This window comes from Phoxinus phoxinus (assembly GCF_949152265.1).
Source record: "Phoxinus phoxinus genome assembly, chromosome: 4".
NCBI classification, from domain to species: Eukaryota; Metazoa; Chordata; class Actinopteri; order Cypriniformes; family Leuciscidae; genus Phoxinus; species Phoxinus phoxinus.
This window is the reverse complement of record NC_136879.1, coordinates 43,763,702-43,780,877: the sequence shown is the minus strand read 5'-3', so window position 1 is coordinate 43,780,877 and position 17,176 is coordinate 43,763,702. Positions and strand designations below refer to the sequence as shown.

The window sequence follows — 17,176 nt, the reverse complement described above, 5'->3', positions numbered from 1 at the left end:
GATCAAACCAGTACAACACTGAACACAGGGATCAAACCAGTACAACACTGAACACAGGGATCAAACCAGTACAACACTGAACACAGGGCTCAAACCAGTACGACACTGAACACAGGGATCAAACCAGTACGACACTGAACACAGGGATCAAACCAGTACAACACTGAACACAGGGATCAAACTGATATATTACCTTTCTTAGAGACGAACTGGGACGTCACGCCAACCTCAAACGTGCCGAAGACAGGAGAGTGATCGCTGGTGACGATATCATCCGTACAGCCTGATACACACACACACACATTATTTACATATCCATCTGATGCAAATCAGCTCAATAACCGCCTAACTGGATTTCATCACACACACTTTCAAAATGTTTTTTATTTTGACATGCTGATCCACTGAGGCCATGTTTAATGTTTAATGTTTACGGCAAAAAGAAAAAATCTATTAAAAATAAGCAATGCACTTTTTTTCATTAAAATGTAAGTCTATCTGCAACAGTAAAACTGCTCAAAAAAATTAAAAGTGCTCAGTAATAAATGACAGTTTTAAACAGATATTTCTACTAAAACATTTTATATATATTTAGAATGACTTCTGTCCACTTTTTTTAAGTGATAATGCGAAACAAATGCAAAACTAGTGAGGATGTTTCTACTTGGTTTATTTCACGTTACACCCAAACCACACCTAAAATAACAAGAGATATTAATGATGATATAAATGATCAGTGTCACATGATCCTTCAGAAATCAGTATAATATGATGATCTGATGCTCAAGACACATTTATGATTATTATCAGTGTTGAACACAGTCGTGCTGCTTCAGATCTCAGTGGAAACTCATACTTTTGAAAGGAGAGAAGGGTTATAGTTCTGGTGCTAGCGATCTGCGTACCGTACGAGTTGCAGACGATGTGCGTCTCAGGATAGGACTTCCAGAGGATTCTGTCGCACCACGAGGGAACGTTGGTCCGCATCTAGGAGACGAGAGAGGAGGAGGAATTTAGGGAATGCAGGACGCTTCACTTCCTGTGGCAAAGGCCAGGTGACAGGAAGTAGAATGTGAGCTTCTTTAAAGGGATAGTTCACCCAAAAACGAAAATTAGCCCATGATTTACTCCCCCTCAAGCATTTTTATGACCGGCCATTCACTGCCATTATAAAGCTGGGAAGAGCAGGACATTAGTTAACGTAACTCAGATTGTGTCCGTCTGACAGAAGTCAGTCATGTACACTGGGATGCGTTCAGGGACAGTAAATCACGGGCTAATCTTCTCCTATCCCAGTGAGAGGAGCTTTAGCGCTGGCAGTGATTTACCCCGGTGGCTTTCTGCTTCTGCCAGACGTACGTGTCCCGCGAGCCGCGCTCGTAACGGTACGTGGGGGGGTAGGTGATCTCCTCCTCCGCTGGACACACACACACACACACACACACAGGATATGATGCGGCAAGGAAAGGAAGTGTTGATGAGCCAAGAGTTAGTTCATGTTAACAAATGAAACCTTATTGAAAAGTGTTAACTATAAGATATATAATATCATATTGTAATATCTCAGATTCTTACTATTGCAATGGTTTTTAAATAACACAAATTAAAGGCTGTACAACAAACAGACACACACACACACACACACACACACAGAGAGTCAGAGGTGAGCCGCACCGAAGCGAAGGAAGACCTTGTTCTTCTCTCTCTCCAGATTCAGCTGGTCCACCTTCAACAGCGGCTCGAACTCCTTCCTGTTGATGAAGTTGAGGATTTCCTGAGAGAGAGAGAGAGAGAGAGAGAGAGAGAGAGAGAGACACACACAGCTGTTACAGAAATACACTAGTGCACTGTGGAATTGTGGGATACACATCATCAATGAAGCAGATCATCCAGGTCTCCATGCGCACAGTATTACTGCAATCATACGCAACACGATGATTATGAGTGCTTTATGGACCTGGAATTGCTTGTCCAAGTGGAAAAAACGATGCATTGTCAGATATGGATAATAACGTGTTTAATAACAGGATAAAAAAGTAAAGAAATGTAATTGCGACTCACACAAATCTTTATTTCTCGCAATAGCAACTTTTTCCACAATTCCAAGTTTAATTCTCTTAATTCTGACTTTTTCACGCAATTTCAACTTTTTTTCCCCACAATTGCGATTTTATATCTCGTAATACTGACTATCACAATTGCGACTTTTTTCCCCACAATTACAAGTTTATATTTCGCCATTCTGACGTTTTTTCTCCCAATTGCGACATTTCCACAATTGCGATATTATATCTCGCCATTCCGACTTTATTTTTCGCAATATCGACTTTTTCCCCACAATTGCGAGTTTATAATATATCTCGCAATTGCGACTTTTTTCCACAATTCATACCTTTTCCCTCAATTACAATATTATATCTCACCATTTTGACTTTTTCCCTCAATTACAATATTATATCTCGCCATTTTGACTTTATTTCTCGCAATTACGACTTTTTACACACATTTACAAGTTTATTTCGCCATTCTGACTTTTTTTCTCCCAATTGCGACATATTTCCACAATTGTGATATTATATCTCGCCATTCCAACTTTATTTTTCGCAATAGCGTCTTTTTTCCCACAATTGCGAGTTTATAATATACTCGCAATTGCGACTTTTTTCCACAATTCAGACTTTTCCCTCAATTACAATATTATATCTCGCCATTTTGACTATTTCTCGCAATTGCAACTTTTTTCCCACATTTACAAGTTTATTTCGCCATTCTGACTTTTTTTCTCCCAATTGCAACATATTTCCACAATTGCGATATTATATCTCGTCATTCCAACTTTATTTTTCGCAATAGCGACTTTTTTCCCACAATTGCGAGTTTATAATATATCTCGTAATTGCAAATTTTTTCCACAATTGCGACTTTTTCCCTCAATTACAATATTATATCTCGCCATTTTGACTTTATCTCGCAATTGCGACTTTTTCACAGATTTACAAGTTTATTGCGCCATTCTGACTTTTTTTCTCCCAATTCCAACATATTTCCTCAATTGCAATATTATATCTCGCATTCCGACTTTATTTTTCGCAATAGCGACTTTTTCCCCACAATTGCGAGTTTATATCTCGCCATTGACTATTTTTTGCAATATCGACTTTTTTCACACATTTACAAGTTTATTTTACCATTCTGACTTTTTTCCTCCCAATTGCGACATATTTCCACAATTGCGATATTATATATATCGCCATTCCAACTTTATTTTTCGCAATAGCGACTTTTTTCCCACAATTCAGACTTTTTCCCTCAATTACAATATTATATCTCGCCATTTTGACTTTATTTCTCGCAATTGCAACTTTTTTCACACATTTACAAGTTTATTTCGGCATTCTGACTTTTTTCCTCCCAATTGCGACATATTTCCACAATTGCGATATTATATCTCGCCATTCCAACTTTATTTTTCGCAATATCGACTCTTTTCCCACAATTGCGAGTTTATATCTCGCAATTGCGACTTTTCCCCTCAATTACGATATTATATCTCGCCATTTTGACTTAATTTTTTTGCAATATCAACTTTTTTTCCACAATTGCAATTTTATATCTTGCAATACTGACTTTATTTCTCTCAATTGAAAGTTTTTCCCACAATTACGAGTTTATATCTTGCAAATGAGAGACCCAAGTCATCCATTACATCCAGAGAATACTAATCAAAAGTGTTTCGTGAGTGTGTTTCGTGGCTTTACCTGAATGTCCATGTCCAGGCGGTAGTTGAGATCGCCGAACCAGAAGAGATGCGTGAATCTCAGCGAGATGTCGAAGGAGTTCAGTTGTTTATCGCCCAGCGACAGCTGACGCAGGATATCCAGATAGTTCTGGTTGCGTCTGCCAGGGGTCAAAGGTCATTAGCAAAAAAACACCAATGATTTGTGTATTTGCTGGTCAGTGTTTGGAGACACACCTGTGGATTTTTTCATTGCCGGACGTCAGGTGACAGTTAACGAACCCAAACGATGTTCCATTAAACATGAAGGACACGCCCACTGCTCCTTTGTTTCCTAGGATAATTAATAAATGTATATAACTGACTCAAAAACATGTTCTCCTTCAGGATGTTTGTCTTGTTGTCCAGGACGACATCTGAACGAGACGAAAACACTGAGGAAGAAAGTCATTTTGTCCAGTGTTTAAATGTGAGTGTGTGTTCTGATCGAGTGTGTGGGCGATTCCTGCACACACACACATACAAAGACAGTCAGACACACACACAAATTCTCACACACACTCACAAATTCTCACACACACTCTCACACACACTCTCAAATTATCACACACACACTCTCACTCTCACACACAAATTATCACACACACTCTCACACACACTCTCTCACACACACACACACACTCTCTCACACTCACACACACACTCTCAAATTATCACACACACACTCTCACTCTCACACACAAATGATCACACACACTCTCACACACACACTCTCTCACACACACACACACACACACACACACACACTCTCTCTCACACTCTCACACACTCTCACACACTCTCACACACACTCTCACACACACTCTCACACACACTCTCACACACACTCTCACACACACTCTCACACACTCTCACACACACTCTCACAGACAGACAGATACGCACACACACACACACACACACACACACACACGACAGTTAAACACACACACAATTTTCTGCAGTGTCTGCGTGAGTGTGTGTGTGTGTTTCTGTGTGTGTGTGTTTAACTGTCCTGTGTGTGTGTGTGTGTGTGTGTGTGTGTGTGTGTGTGTGTGTGTGTGCGTGCGTGCGTGTGTGTGTGTGTGCGTGTGTGTGTGTGTGTGTTTAACTGTCCTGTGTGTGTGTGTGTGTGTGTGTGTTTAACTGTCCTGTGTGTGTGTGTGTGTGTGTGTGTGTGTGTGTGTGTGTGTGTGTGTGTGTGTGTGTGTGCGTGCGTGCGTGCGTGTGTGTGTGTGTGTGCGTGTGTGTGTGTGTTCTGACCGAGTGTGTTGGCGATCCCCGTTTTGACGCTGGACATCCCCACGTGACTGATGCGGTTCTCGTGCTCCGCCTTCACCAACACCGCGATCTTAATGTTCCACAGCGTCTGCACTGCAACCTACAACACAGAAGACACACACTCATTCCTCACACTCACACACACACTCATTCCCCAGCTCCAGCCTCTCTCTCGCTACACTTGCGGAGTCAACCGCGATGAGAAGCACAGACCAGAACACACACTAAACTCTACATAAAGTCACAGTCGTAACAGCCGTAGCCTCATTAAAGCTGCCTCTGTCTGCCAGGAGCCAGTGGGTTTATTACTGGTTTTAAATGAGGTGCGTAAGGTTGTCTCGAGTGTGTGTGTTATGTTTGATACATCTCAGGGTTGTGTTCTTCAATATCCTGCCTTGTCAAACTCTAAACACAACAAGCCACAGACGCACGGACACACTCGCTCACCGGTTTATAGTCCATCTCGGTGTATTCCTTGAGTGCGCAGCGGATGGTCTCCACCCATTCCTTATCACACACCGAGTTCTCCTGCGTCCCGAACACATAGATGTCATGCGGGATCGTGACCGCCATCTCATCCAGAGTTTTCCCCAAGCCTCGAGAGGAAATCCACGACCCCATCGCTTTAGGAGCAGGAACGCCGCCTGCAGAGAGAGACGGAGACTAGGACACAGGGACGAGGGCATTCATGAGGAATGTTTGGCCTGCCACCATGATGGTAGCCAGGGTGTTGTGGGTGGTCGTCAATGTTGCTAGGGTGTCGTGGGTGGTAGTTAGGGTGTTGCGGGTGGTCTTCAGGGTGTGGCTAGGGTTTTGTGATGGTCGTTAGGGTGTTGCTATGTTGTGGGTGGTCGTCAGGGTGTTGTGGGTGGTCATGGCCGTTGCTAGGGTGTTGTGGGTGGTAGTTAGGGTGTTGCTAGGGTTTTCATCAGGGCATTGCTAGGGTGTTGAGATTAGTCGTTATGGTGTTGCTAGAGTGTTGTGGGTGGTCATCATGGTGTTGCTAGGGTGTTGTGGGTGGTCATCATGGTGTTGCTAGGGTGTTGAGATTAGTCATTATGGTGTTGCTAGAGTGTTGTGGGTGGTCATCATGGTGTTGCTAGGGTGTTGAGATTAGTCGTTATGGTGTTGCTAGAGTGTTGTGGGTGGTCATCATGGTGTTGCTAGGGTGTTGAGATTAGTCGTTATGGTGTTGCTAGGGTGTTGTGGGTGGTAGTTAGGGTGTTGCTAGGGTTTTCATCAGGGCATTGCTAGGGTGTTGACATTAGTCGTCATGGTGTTGCTAGAGTGTTGTGGGTGGTCATCATGGTGTTGCTAGGGTGTTGTGGGTGGTCATCATGGTGTTGCTAGGGTGTTGAGATTAGTCGTTATGGTGTTGCTAGAGTGTTGTGGGTGGTCATCATGGTGTTGCTAGGGTGTTGAGATTAGTCGTTATGGTATTGCTAGGGTGTTGTGGGTAGTCATGGCCATTGCTAGGGGGTTGGGTGTGGTCGTCAGGGTGTTACCAGGGTTTTGTGGGTGAGCGATAGGGTGTTGCGGGCGGTCTTCAGGGTGTTGCTAGGGTTTTGTGGATGGTCGTTAGGGTGTTGCTAGGGTGTTCATCAGGGCGTTGCTAGGATGTTGAGATTAGTCGTTATAGTGTTGCTAGAGTGTTGCGGGTGGTCATCAGGGTGTTGCTAGGGTTTTGTGGGTGGTCGATAGGGTGTTTTGGGTGGTCGATAGGGTGTTGCAGGTGGTCGTTAGGGTGTTGCTAGGGTGGTTGTGGGTGGTCATCAGGGTGTTGCCAGGGTTTTGTGGATGATCGTTAGGATGTTGCTAGGGTGTTCATCAAGGCGTTGCTAGGGTGTTGAGATTAGTCGTTGTGGTGTTGCTAGAGTGTTGTGGGCGGTCATCAGGGTGTTGTGGGTGGTCATGGCCGTTGCTAGGGGGTTGTGGGTGGTTGTCACGGTGTTGCCAGGGTTTTGTGGGTGGTCTTCAGGGTGTTGCTAGGGTTTTGTGGGTGGTCGATAGGGTGTTGCCAGGGTTTTGTGGGTGGTCGTCAGGGTGTTGCTAGGGTGTTGTAGTCCATCATCAAGTGAGTGAGTGAGTGAGTGAGTGAGTGAGTGAGTGAGTGAGTGAGTGAGTGAGTGAGTGAGTGAGTGAGTGTGTGTGTGTGTGTGTGTCTCACCCATGTTCCATGTCCCGATGAAGACGGAGATCATATCGGGCTCGTCCTGATTGGAATGTTTGTTCTTCATGAGTTGCAGGAGTTGGCAGAACGCTTCCCTTTTCTACAGGACGAGACACAACGATTAATCTGTGGCTCCGGGAACACACGGTGCACATCTGTACCAGTATACGTCTGTGCGACTCACTTTTGCACTGGCAAAGATGAAATCTTTCCTTTGGCTTTTGTCTCTTTCCTTCTCAAAGACGATTCCCAGTTTATTTTGAACACGCTGAGACTTAATCAGCTGCCGAACTACACACACACACACACACACATTAAAGGGTCCATTTTCCACACTCACTTTTCACCGCTAATAATGTAAGCATAACATCATCATGCCGGACTCACTCTTGTCGTGTGTGAACGTGTTCCAGTCTTCCTGCGCGTCCTTCATCTTCTTCATCACCACCAGCTTTCCTCCCTCCACATCCACACTCAGCGAGTACTTCTGACTCTTCCCGATCTTCGTCAGGTCCGCCAGATACACGTCCAGTTTCACCTGATACCACAACACACACACACACTCACACACAAGCCAAACACACAAAGGCTGGTTTGACAGGAGGGATGGTGTCGTACCTCGAAGGTTTGCACAGGAATGGCTTTGTGTCGGATGGACATCAGCGGAGAAACGGTCAGAGCGGATGAGCTCATGTCCTGAAGCGCCTTCAGAGCCTGACACACACACACACACACACACACACACACGCACGATTCGTTTAAAAGAGCCAGAGTTAAGAGTGCTGTTTTACGAGCACCTGCCGCTGAAGTAGACACGTTCACGGTGTTTAAAAAGATACAAAGAAGAGGAAGAATTGAGAAAGTTGATTATATGAACTGCCAATTTTTACACACAATGTTGTCAATTCTGACTCCAAAATAGTTCCAAACACAGTAGAAAAGATGCGTCTCTTAGCAACACACAGCAGTGCTTCGTTCTTGAATGATTCACAGTTTCTGAACGAATCGGGTGAGTGTATGATTCAATGATTCGGTTATTACGACCTGCCGCCGAATTTATTTATTACATTAAAATTAAAATGAACAGTCTTGTATTGCAAGTTTCCTCAAATATTAAGTTTAAATAGGCAAATGAGGTCATTTTTAATTAATTATGTACTAATTTGCATGCATTTCCAGAAAATATACCTGGACATTGGATAAAGCCAGCTTCAAAATTCCTGTTTGATTTTGTTGACATATTAGAGTTAAAGGTTTTTATAGTGTATATTTTATATTAAAATAAAAAAATTATATATTTTTATATTATTTTGGATTTCTCTCTTTATCACTTCATAAATCAAAAAATACTGTCAACAGATGGAAAAATATACATTTTTACCACGTTTTTTTAAGAATAAAATGTTATATAAATCAAGGCAAATGATATATGAACAAACCCCTCAGTAAAAACCTTCAGAATATAGATAGGAATAAAACTCATTTTGTCAATACAACCTTTAAAGTTACGTATTAAAATCTACAGACGCAAGTAGATAAAGTGGATAAAATAAACACTTAAATGTGTTTTGGATTTTTTTTTCCACTAGTCTGAAAGAAGGAATGATATAGAAGCAAAATAGAGTTGACATGAAGTATATGTCTTAAATATATATATATATATACTGTATTGGTTGATTATTGAGAGTTCAGAGCTCAAACTTCTCCAGTTCAAAGCTACATTGATTGAAACGACTCATTTTTCTGAAGTCACACAGAAGAACATCCACTATTGAGTGATCAGAAAGCTTGGCGGGTTTAATTACATATATAATAGTATTATGATGGTGATTCTTTGGCTCTAAAACAACACATGAACTAATGATGCCTGTGTGTGTGTGTGTGTGTGTGTGTGTGTGTGTGTGTGTGTGTGTGTGTGTGTGTGTGCGCGCGTGTGTGTGTGTGTGTGTGTGTGTGTGTGTGTGTGTGTGTGTGTGTGTGTGTGTGTGTGTGCGCGCGTGTGTGTGTGTGTGTGTGTGTGTGTGTGTACCTTCTTCTCCATAGATGACAGCAGGTCCTTGAGGATGGCCAGTTTAGTGACCAGATGCTCCAGCTCTTGATCTCCACCCTGAGACATGGACTGCAGATCGAGTGTGTAAGTACTCATTTTATCTAAAGTGACTATTTAGAGCACATATCAAACCCTCAGCACTCATAAGCACACAAACGCTAGGCAGGAAGTGATGTCACACACACACACACACACACACACACACACACACACACACCTGCTGGATCATTCTGGACACCATGGAGGCGCTCTGCTGATCGAAGACCTTGGACAGAATCTCCAGGCCACAGAGAACCTTATCCACCTCCCTGCACACACACACACACGGAGAGTGAGAGAGTGAGTGTGTGTGAGCGAGTGAGTGAGTGAGTGAGTGAGCGAGCGAGCGAGCGAGCGAGTGAGTGAGTGAGTGAGTGAGCGAGTGTGTGAGTGAGTGAGTGAGTGAGTGAGTGTGTGAGTGAGTGAGTGAGTGAGTGAGTGAGTGTGTGAGTGAGTGAGTGAGTGTGTGAGTGTGTGAGTGTGTGAGTGAGTGAGTGTGTGAGTGAGTGAGTGTGTGAGTGAGTGAGTGTGTGAGTGAGTGAGTGAGTGAGTGAGTGAGTGAGTGAGTGAGTGAGTGTGTGAGTGAGTGAGTGTGTGAGTGAGTGAGTGTGTGAGTGAGTGAGTGTGTGAGTGAGTGAGTGAGTGAGTGAGTGAGTGAGTGTGTGAGTGTGTGAGTGTGTGAGTGAGTGAGTGTGTGAGTGAGTGAGTGTGTGAGTGAGCGTGTGAGTGAGTGAGTGTGTGAGTGAGTGAGTGAGTGTGTGAGTGAGTGTGTGAGTGAGTGAGTGAGTGAGTGAGTGTGTGAGTGTGTGAGTGAGTGAGTGTGTGAGTGAGTGAGTGAGTGAGCGAGCGAGTGTGTGAGTGAGTCAGTGAGTGAGTGTGTGAGTGAGTGAGTGAGTGTGTGAGTGAGTGTGTGAGTGAGTGAGTGAGTGAGTGAGTGTGTGAGTGTGTGAGTGAGTGAGTGTGTGAGTGAGTGAGTGAGTGAGCGAGCGAGTGTGTGAGTGAGTCAGTGAGTGAGTGTGTGAGTGAGTGAGTGTGTGAGTGAGTGAGTGAGTGAGTGAGTGAGTGAGTGTGTGAGTGAGTGAGTGTGTGAGTGTATGAGTGAGTGAGTGTGTGAGTGAGTGAGTGAGTGAGTGAGTGAGTGTGTGAGTGAGTGAGTGTGTGAGTGTATGTGTGAGTGAGTGAGTGAGTGAGTGAGCGAGCGAGTGTGTGAGTGTGTGAGTGTGTGAGTGAGTGAGTGTGTGAGTGAGTGTATGTGTGAGTGAGTGAGTGAGTGAGTGAGCGAGCGAGTGTGTGAGTGTGTGAGTGAGTGAGTGTGTGAGTGTGTGAGTGAGTGAGTGTGTGAGTGAGCGTGTGAGTGAGTGAGTGAGTGTGTGTGTGAGTGAGTGAGTGTGTGAGTGAGCGTGTGAGTGAGTGAGTGAGTGTGTGAGTGAGCGTGTGAGTGAGTGAGTGTGTGTGTGAGTGAGTGAGTGTGTGAGTGAGTGTGTGAGTGAGTGAGTGTGTGAGTGAGTGTGTGAGTGAGTGAGTGTGTGAGTGAGTGAGTGTGTGAGTGAGTGTATGTGTGAGTGAGTGAGTGAGCGAGTGTGTGAGTGAGTGAGTGAGTGTGTGTGTGAGTGAGTGAGTGTGTGAGTGAGTGTGTGAGTGAGTGAGTGTGTGAGTGAGTGTGTGAGTGAGTGAGTGTGTGAGTGAGTGAGTGTGTGAGTGAGTGTATGTGTGAGTGAGTGAGTGAGTGAGCGAGCGAGTGTGTGAGTGTGTGAGTGAGTGAGTGAGTGAGTGAGTGTGTGAGTGAGCGTGTGAGTGAGTGAGTGAGCGAGTGTGTGAGTGAGTGAGTGAGTGAGTGTGTGTGTGAGTGAGTGTATGTGTGAGTGAGTGAGTGAGTGAGTGAGTGAGTGAGTGAGCGAGTGAGTGAGTGAGTGAGTGAGTGAGTGTGTGAGTGTGTGTGTGAGTGAGTGAGTGAGTGAGTGAGTCAGTGAGTGAGTGTGTGTGTGAGTGAGTGTATGTGTGAGTGAGTGTGTGAGTGAGTGAGTGAGTGAGTGAGTGAGCGAGTGTGTGAGTGAGCGAGTGTGTGAGTGAGTGAGTGAGTGAGTGAGTGAGTGAGTGAGTGAGCGAGTGTGTGAGTGAGTGAGTGAGTGAGTGAGTGAGCGAGCGAGTGAGTGTGTGAGTGAGTGAGTGAGTGAGCGAGCGAGTGTGTGAGTGTGTGAGTGAGTGAGTGTGTGAGTGAGTGAGTGAGTGAGTGAGTGAGCGAGTGTGTGAGTGAGCGAGTGTGTGAGTGAGTGAGTGAGTGAGTGAGTGAGTGAGCGAGTGTGTGAGTCAGTGAGTGAGTGAGTGAGTGAGTGAGCGAGTGAGTGAGTGAGCGAGTGAGTGAGTGAGTGAGTCAGTGAGTGAGTGAGTCAGTGAGTGAGTGAGTGAGCGAGTGAGTGAGTAAGTGAGTGAGTGTGTGAGCGAGTGAGTGAGTGAGTGAGTGAGGGAGCGAGTGAGTGAGTGAGTCAGTGAGTCAGTGAGTGAGTGAGTGAGTGAGTGAGCGAGTGAGTGAGTAAGTGAGTGAGTGTGTGAGTGAGTGAGTCAGTGAGTGTGTGAGTGAGTGAGTGAGTCAGTGAGTGAGTGAGTGAGTGAGTGAGCGAGTGAGTGAGTGAGTGAGTCAGTGAGTGAGTGAGTGAGTGTGTGAGTGAGTCAGTGAGTGAGTGAGTGAGTGAGTGAGCGAGTGAGTGAGTGAGTGTGTGAGTGAGTGAGTGAGTCAGTGAGTGAGTGAGTAAGTGAGTGAGTGTGTGAGTGAGTGAGTGAGTGAGTGAGTGAGTGAGTGAGTGAGCGAGTGAGTGAGTAAGTGAGTGAGTGTGTGAGTGAGTGAGTGAGTCAGTGAGTGAGTGAGTGAGTGTGTGAGTGAGTCAGTGAGTGAGTGAGTGAGTGAGCGAGTGAGTGAGTAAGTGAGTGAGTGTGTGAGTGAGTGAGTGAGTCAGTGAGTGAGTGAGTGAGTGAGTGAGTGAGCGAGTGTGTGAGCGAGTGTGTGAGTGAGTGAGTGAGTGAGTGTGTGAGCGAGTGAGTGAGTGAGTGAGTGAGTGAGTGAGCGAGCGAGTGTGTGAGTGTGTGAGTGAGTGAGTGTGTGTGTGTGAGTGTGTGTGTGTGTGTGAGTGTGTGTGTGTGTGAGTGTGTGTGTGTACCCATGCAGGCGTTTGCAGGATGACACCAGTGTTTTGTTGAGGTGAGGAAGGTTATTCGCTCCCTGCTTCACAGCCTCCAGATCCAGAGCGTAACTTCCCTTCAGATACTCGTGAGAGATCGTGCTCAAGCCGTTCGACGCCGTCACACTGAAGAGCAAAACACTCCGATATCAATATTAATGCACACACTCATTCAGATAAATAATAATAATAATAAGATGACTTATTATTCATGCATTTGACAGTTATCACACTTTAATTAAAGCCTTTATGTAGAATGTGCGTGGAAACGCTGTGGGAACGCCCCTGCGTGAGTGCGCCATGAAGCACGTATGGAACCAGTCCAATGGCGAGACGGAGCGCCATAGGCGGGTGACATCATCAACCAGGAAACTATAAAGCACTGGCAGGAGTTTTATCACATATATTTCAACATGTATATAAAAAAAACTAAATAATGCCGAGGTGTACATCCTTGCACTCGATATCTCACGGGTGGGGATACACACCAACTATGTGTTGTTTGTTTGTTGGGGAGTGCAGCAAGTCCAGTCAGCTCTCGAGCGGGGGCTGATGGTGAGCGTTTACCATTAAGAAGGCTGCGCTCCCACCGATCGCTCTTCGAGGAGGGCGATTCGGTTCACACTTGTGCCGAGGCAGAGCGGCGACTTCAGTCGTGGGGTTCGCACGTGGATCTGACAGCGTCTGACAGCCTTCACCTGCCAGATCCAGTGCCTCAGTTCAGGGTTTCTTCCGCCCGGGCTGAGGCCCTGGTTCTGAGGAACTGGATGTTGTTAGTATTGGTACAGGAGATGCTGAGGACTCTTCAGGTCACTTCAGTCTCCTGCATGTGAGGAGCTAGTGGAGGTGCTCACTCGTGCTGTAGAGAAATGAGGGATAGAGTGGCCAACAGACAAACAAGAGACAAGGCAGAAAAGCAAACTTGATGAACGCTTTCTGCCTTCCTGTATGCAACCTCCACGCCGGTGCTTACCGGTTTTTTCAGACCTCCACACCACACTCACTGCACACACACACACACACTCGCGCTCACTCACTCACACAAACGCACACATATACACTCACTCACTAGTGCTCACACACTCTCTCGCGCTCACACACACACTCTCGCTCACTCACTAGCACACACACACTCTCTCGCGCTCACACACACACTCTCGCTCACTCACACACACACAAACGCACACATGCTCACTCACACACTATCTCGCGCTCACTCACACACACACTCTCTCGCGCTCACACACACACACACACTCGCGCTCACTCACTCACACAAACGCACACATGCTCACTCACACACACGCCCGCGCACATATACACTCACTCACTAGTGCTCACACACTCTCTCGCGCTCACACACACACTCTCGCTCACTCACTAGCACACACACACTCTCTCGCGCTCACACACGCACTCTCTCGTGCTCACTCACACACACACAAACGCACACATGCTCACTCACACACTATCTCGCGCTCACTCACACACACACACTCGCGCTCACTCACTCACACAAACGCACACATGCTCACTCACACACACGCCCGCGCACATATACACTCACTCACTAGTGCTCACACACTCTCTCGCGCTCACACACACACTCTCGCTCACTCACACACACACAAACGCACACATGCTCACTCACACACTATCTCGCGCTCACTCACACACACACTATCTCGCGCTCACTCACACACACACACTCGCGCTCACTCACTCACACAAACGCACACATGCTCACTCACACACACGCCCGCGCACATATACACTCACTCACTAGTGCTCACACACTCTCTCGCGCTCACACACACACACAAACGCACACATGCTTACTCACACACTATCTCGCGCTCACTCACTAGCGCACACACGTTTTGTTTCAGGTTGAATCCAAATGAGCACTGTTAATATTCCAAAAGGCACAAGCTCTTCCTTGACTGTTTTCAGTCTGTGTTTTTCGTTTTTATGGCACATAAATGGCAGTTTGTTTGTTTTGTTTTTTTTGGACCAATGAATGCGAAGGCACTAAGGCACTCTTCTTGATAATCTTTCAAGGCACACACTAGCGTGGCATGGCATACTGGTTGAGAAACACTGCCCTAGGCTATAGGTCCCTGGACTTTCCTTTGAGAAGTAGCTCTCCTACTTTTAGGTTTGTTCTGAGGTTGCTACACATAATTTGTGTACATGTGCTCTGTGCTGTGTCTTCTGATCAGATATTAAAGCGAGTTAATACAAACAAACAAATTTGTACTTATTCCCTCACCCAATGAGAATCGATAAGGAATCGGAATCGTTAAATTCTTATCAATTCCCATCTCTAATCATATCGTATATTTAGTCCACATATTCAAACATCGCTGGGGCTAATATGGTTACGGGGCGATGCCTAAGGCTGAAGAGACGCTTGCGAGCCATCTCCCTCCAAGCCACTCAGAAACACTTCGGCTTTGGTGGGTAAGGCATATTCGGCGACGGCTCAGGCGGCGGCATGCCTGCACAATCCCAGGCCGACCTGTTAAAAGACATGAGCGAGAGTGAGGAGGTCAGCACTGACGTAATCCGAGAATTGATCTCTCTGTGCCACCAAGAAGATGGCCAAGTCAGTGGGTCGTTCTATGGCAGCGCTGGTGGCCACGGAGAGGCATTTATGAACCTCTCGGGAATGAAGGAAAGAGGAAAAAACCTTCCTTCTGGACGCCCCGCTTTCCCCTGCTGGCCTATTCGGTGACTCAGTAAATGAAGTCATTGATATGTTTCAAGAAGAAAAAGAGCAGGCAGCGGCGGTCCAGAAACCCCTGCCACTCCGCGTTCATGTCTCAGGGACTGCAGACCCGGCCGTCGACCAGCTCCTCACACCGAGTGTCACGTCTCGCGCTGACGCTGCGCGGCGCTCTCAGGCTAAGTCTTCCAGAGGCAAAACTGATCTGAGGACAGTTATTGTTGCTAAGACGGCTTTGTCTAAGAAGAAGTCCTGACGTCACAGGTGTTGCCGAGGGTAGTCCCCACCGAGAGAAAACTGAGTTCACCGCATCACACCAATGTTGTTTTCGACATTTTGACGATAACGCAATTATTTCGTTGACACACCTTTTTTTTATGACGATAACGTTACGATGACTAGCTAAAAATGGCTCCAAGGTGACTAAACCATGACGAGACGTTTTCTAGTTTTCGTTGACGAGACGAGATGGAACGAAAATGATTATAAGTCTGACGATCACAATGCATGTCATTTCTGCCTATAAATACGATAATTTTGATCTCTGTACGATCAATAATGAAAAAAATCCCATAATGTACGATAATTTCAGAATTGCCCGCAAATTAGTTAAAATCTCCTGGAATCTAGATCGAGCGAGCAAGAGCGCGCGCACAGCAGAGAAAGGGAGCGAGAGACCTTGCGTGTGTGTGCTAGTGTGCGTGTGTGTGCTAGTGTGCGTGTGTGTGCTAGTGTGCGTGTGTGTGCTAGTGTGCGTGTGTGTGCTAGTGTGCGTGTGTGTGCTAGTGTGCGTGTGTGTGCTAGTGTGCGTGTGTGTGCTAGTGTGCGTGTGTGCCTCACGAAGCGCATGTAAGGACCCAACCAATCGAATTATTCAGAAAGTCTAGTTTATTATGCAAAGGTTTTAAAGCTAGGGTAGGTAATGTTGGAGAGCTAGCCAGATTTGAAAGTGGCACCTCTTCTAAGCTCCGCCCCCTCCTGTCAGTGCTCCGTCCAAAGCTACGCCCCCCCACAAACATGAACGCGCATCCACATTTGGAGTCAGCTGCATGTACCTACGACCTGTAACGCAACTGGCTTAGACCGACAGAGAAGCTACTGTTAGCATTGGGATTTGTGTTGGGAAAGTCCGGGGAGAGACGCACACTTCGATTAGACTGGATAGACACATGCAGCATCTTAATTGTTAAGAAAATGAAACGAAATAAATGAATAAATCAAGCCTTTATTACAAAACACTGGCGATATCATACAGCATTCTGAAAAATGCGCACCCCTAGTTCCTCCGTCTACGGCCCAATGACTGCGATGAGCATTTACAGCTACTTTAAAAACGCGGGTCAGGAAGCGGGTCGGGTACAATATTTTCTTTCTTTTTTTTTGCGGTCCGAGTTGCGGGCGGGTTAGTTGAAAACGTCGGTCGGGTGCGGGTTGTTTATACATTGACCCGCGCATCACTGCTGTGCACGCAGTGGTGCTCGGGCACGAGACATGAAGGCATCTGATTGGTTCTTTACATTCGCACTGAATGGCAGTGATTGGTCAGAGTTTTTACTGTCCTACAGCTGCTACAGAGGGCAGATTTGTTTCATTCCTTTTTTTTCCCATTTTCCTACACCCAGTATAAAAAAAGAAAATGTTTCTGAACAGGATTACCTACCCTAGCTTTAAGGTTAACTGTTGTTTTATGAATTGCAACACTTGCTGCAACCTGTCAAACCTAAGCCCATTTCCAATACTTTTTAACCTAAATTAATTTGTTAAAGACTACTTTTTTTTCTTTCTTTTTTTTACTAAACCTTTTAACTAAAACCTTTTTGTGTTTTCGTCGACTAAAACTGGACTAAAACTATCAAGTTTATAAGTGACTAAAATGTGACTAAAACTAAAAAGTATTTTCGTCAAAAAGACTAAGACTAAGACTAAAGGCCATTGCACACTGAGTCCGAAATTCGCATCC

General features: G+C 45.7%; 1 protein-coding gene across 1 annotated transcript in view; it reads right to left on the bottom strand.

The window, feature by feature from the left end:
- inppl1a (inositol polyphosphate phosphatase-like 1a) overlaps positions 1-17,176 on the bottom strand; it is a 61,640-nt gene that overhangs the window by 22,228 nt on the left and 22,236 nt on the right. The window contains exons 5-19 of the mRNA XM_079611044.1: positions 12,468-12,614; positions 9,494-9,584; positions 9,256-9,345; positions 7,845-7,940; positions 7,614-7,764; positions 7,411-7,517; positions 7,224-7,326; positions 5,504-5,700; positions 5,039-5,156; positions 3,974-4,070; positions 3,759-3,897; positions 1,675-1,774; positions 1,329-1,417; positions 906-987; positions 194-283 (exon numbers count right to left, since the gene is read on the bottom strand). Coding sequence (XP_079467170.1) covers positions 194-283; positions 906-987; positions 1,329-1,417; positions 1,675-1,774; positions 3,759-3,897; positions 3,974-4,070; positions 5,039-5,156; positions 5,504-5,700; positions 7,224-7,326; positions 7,411-7,517; positions 7,614-7,764; positions 7,845-7,940; positions 9,256-9,345; positions 9,494-9,584; positions 12,468-12,614 — 1,697 coding nt within the window. The remainder of the gene's footprint in view (positions 1-193; positions 284-905; positions 988-1,328; positions 1,418-1,674; positions 1,775-3,758; positions 3,898-3,973; positions 4,071-5,038; positions 5,157-5,503; positions 5,701-7,223; positions 7,327-7,410; positions 7,518-7,613; positions 7,765-7,844; positions 7,941-9,255; positions 9,346-9,493; positions 9,585-12,467; positions 12,615-17,176) is intronic.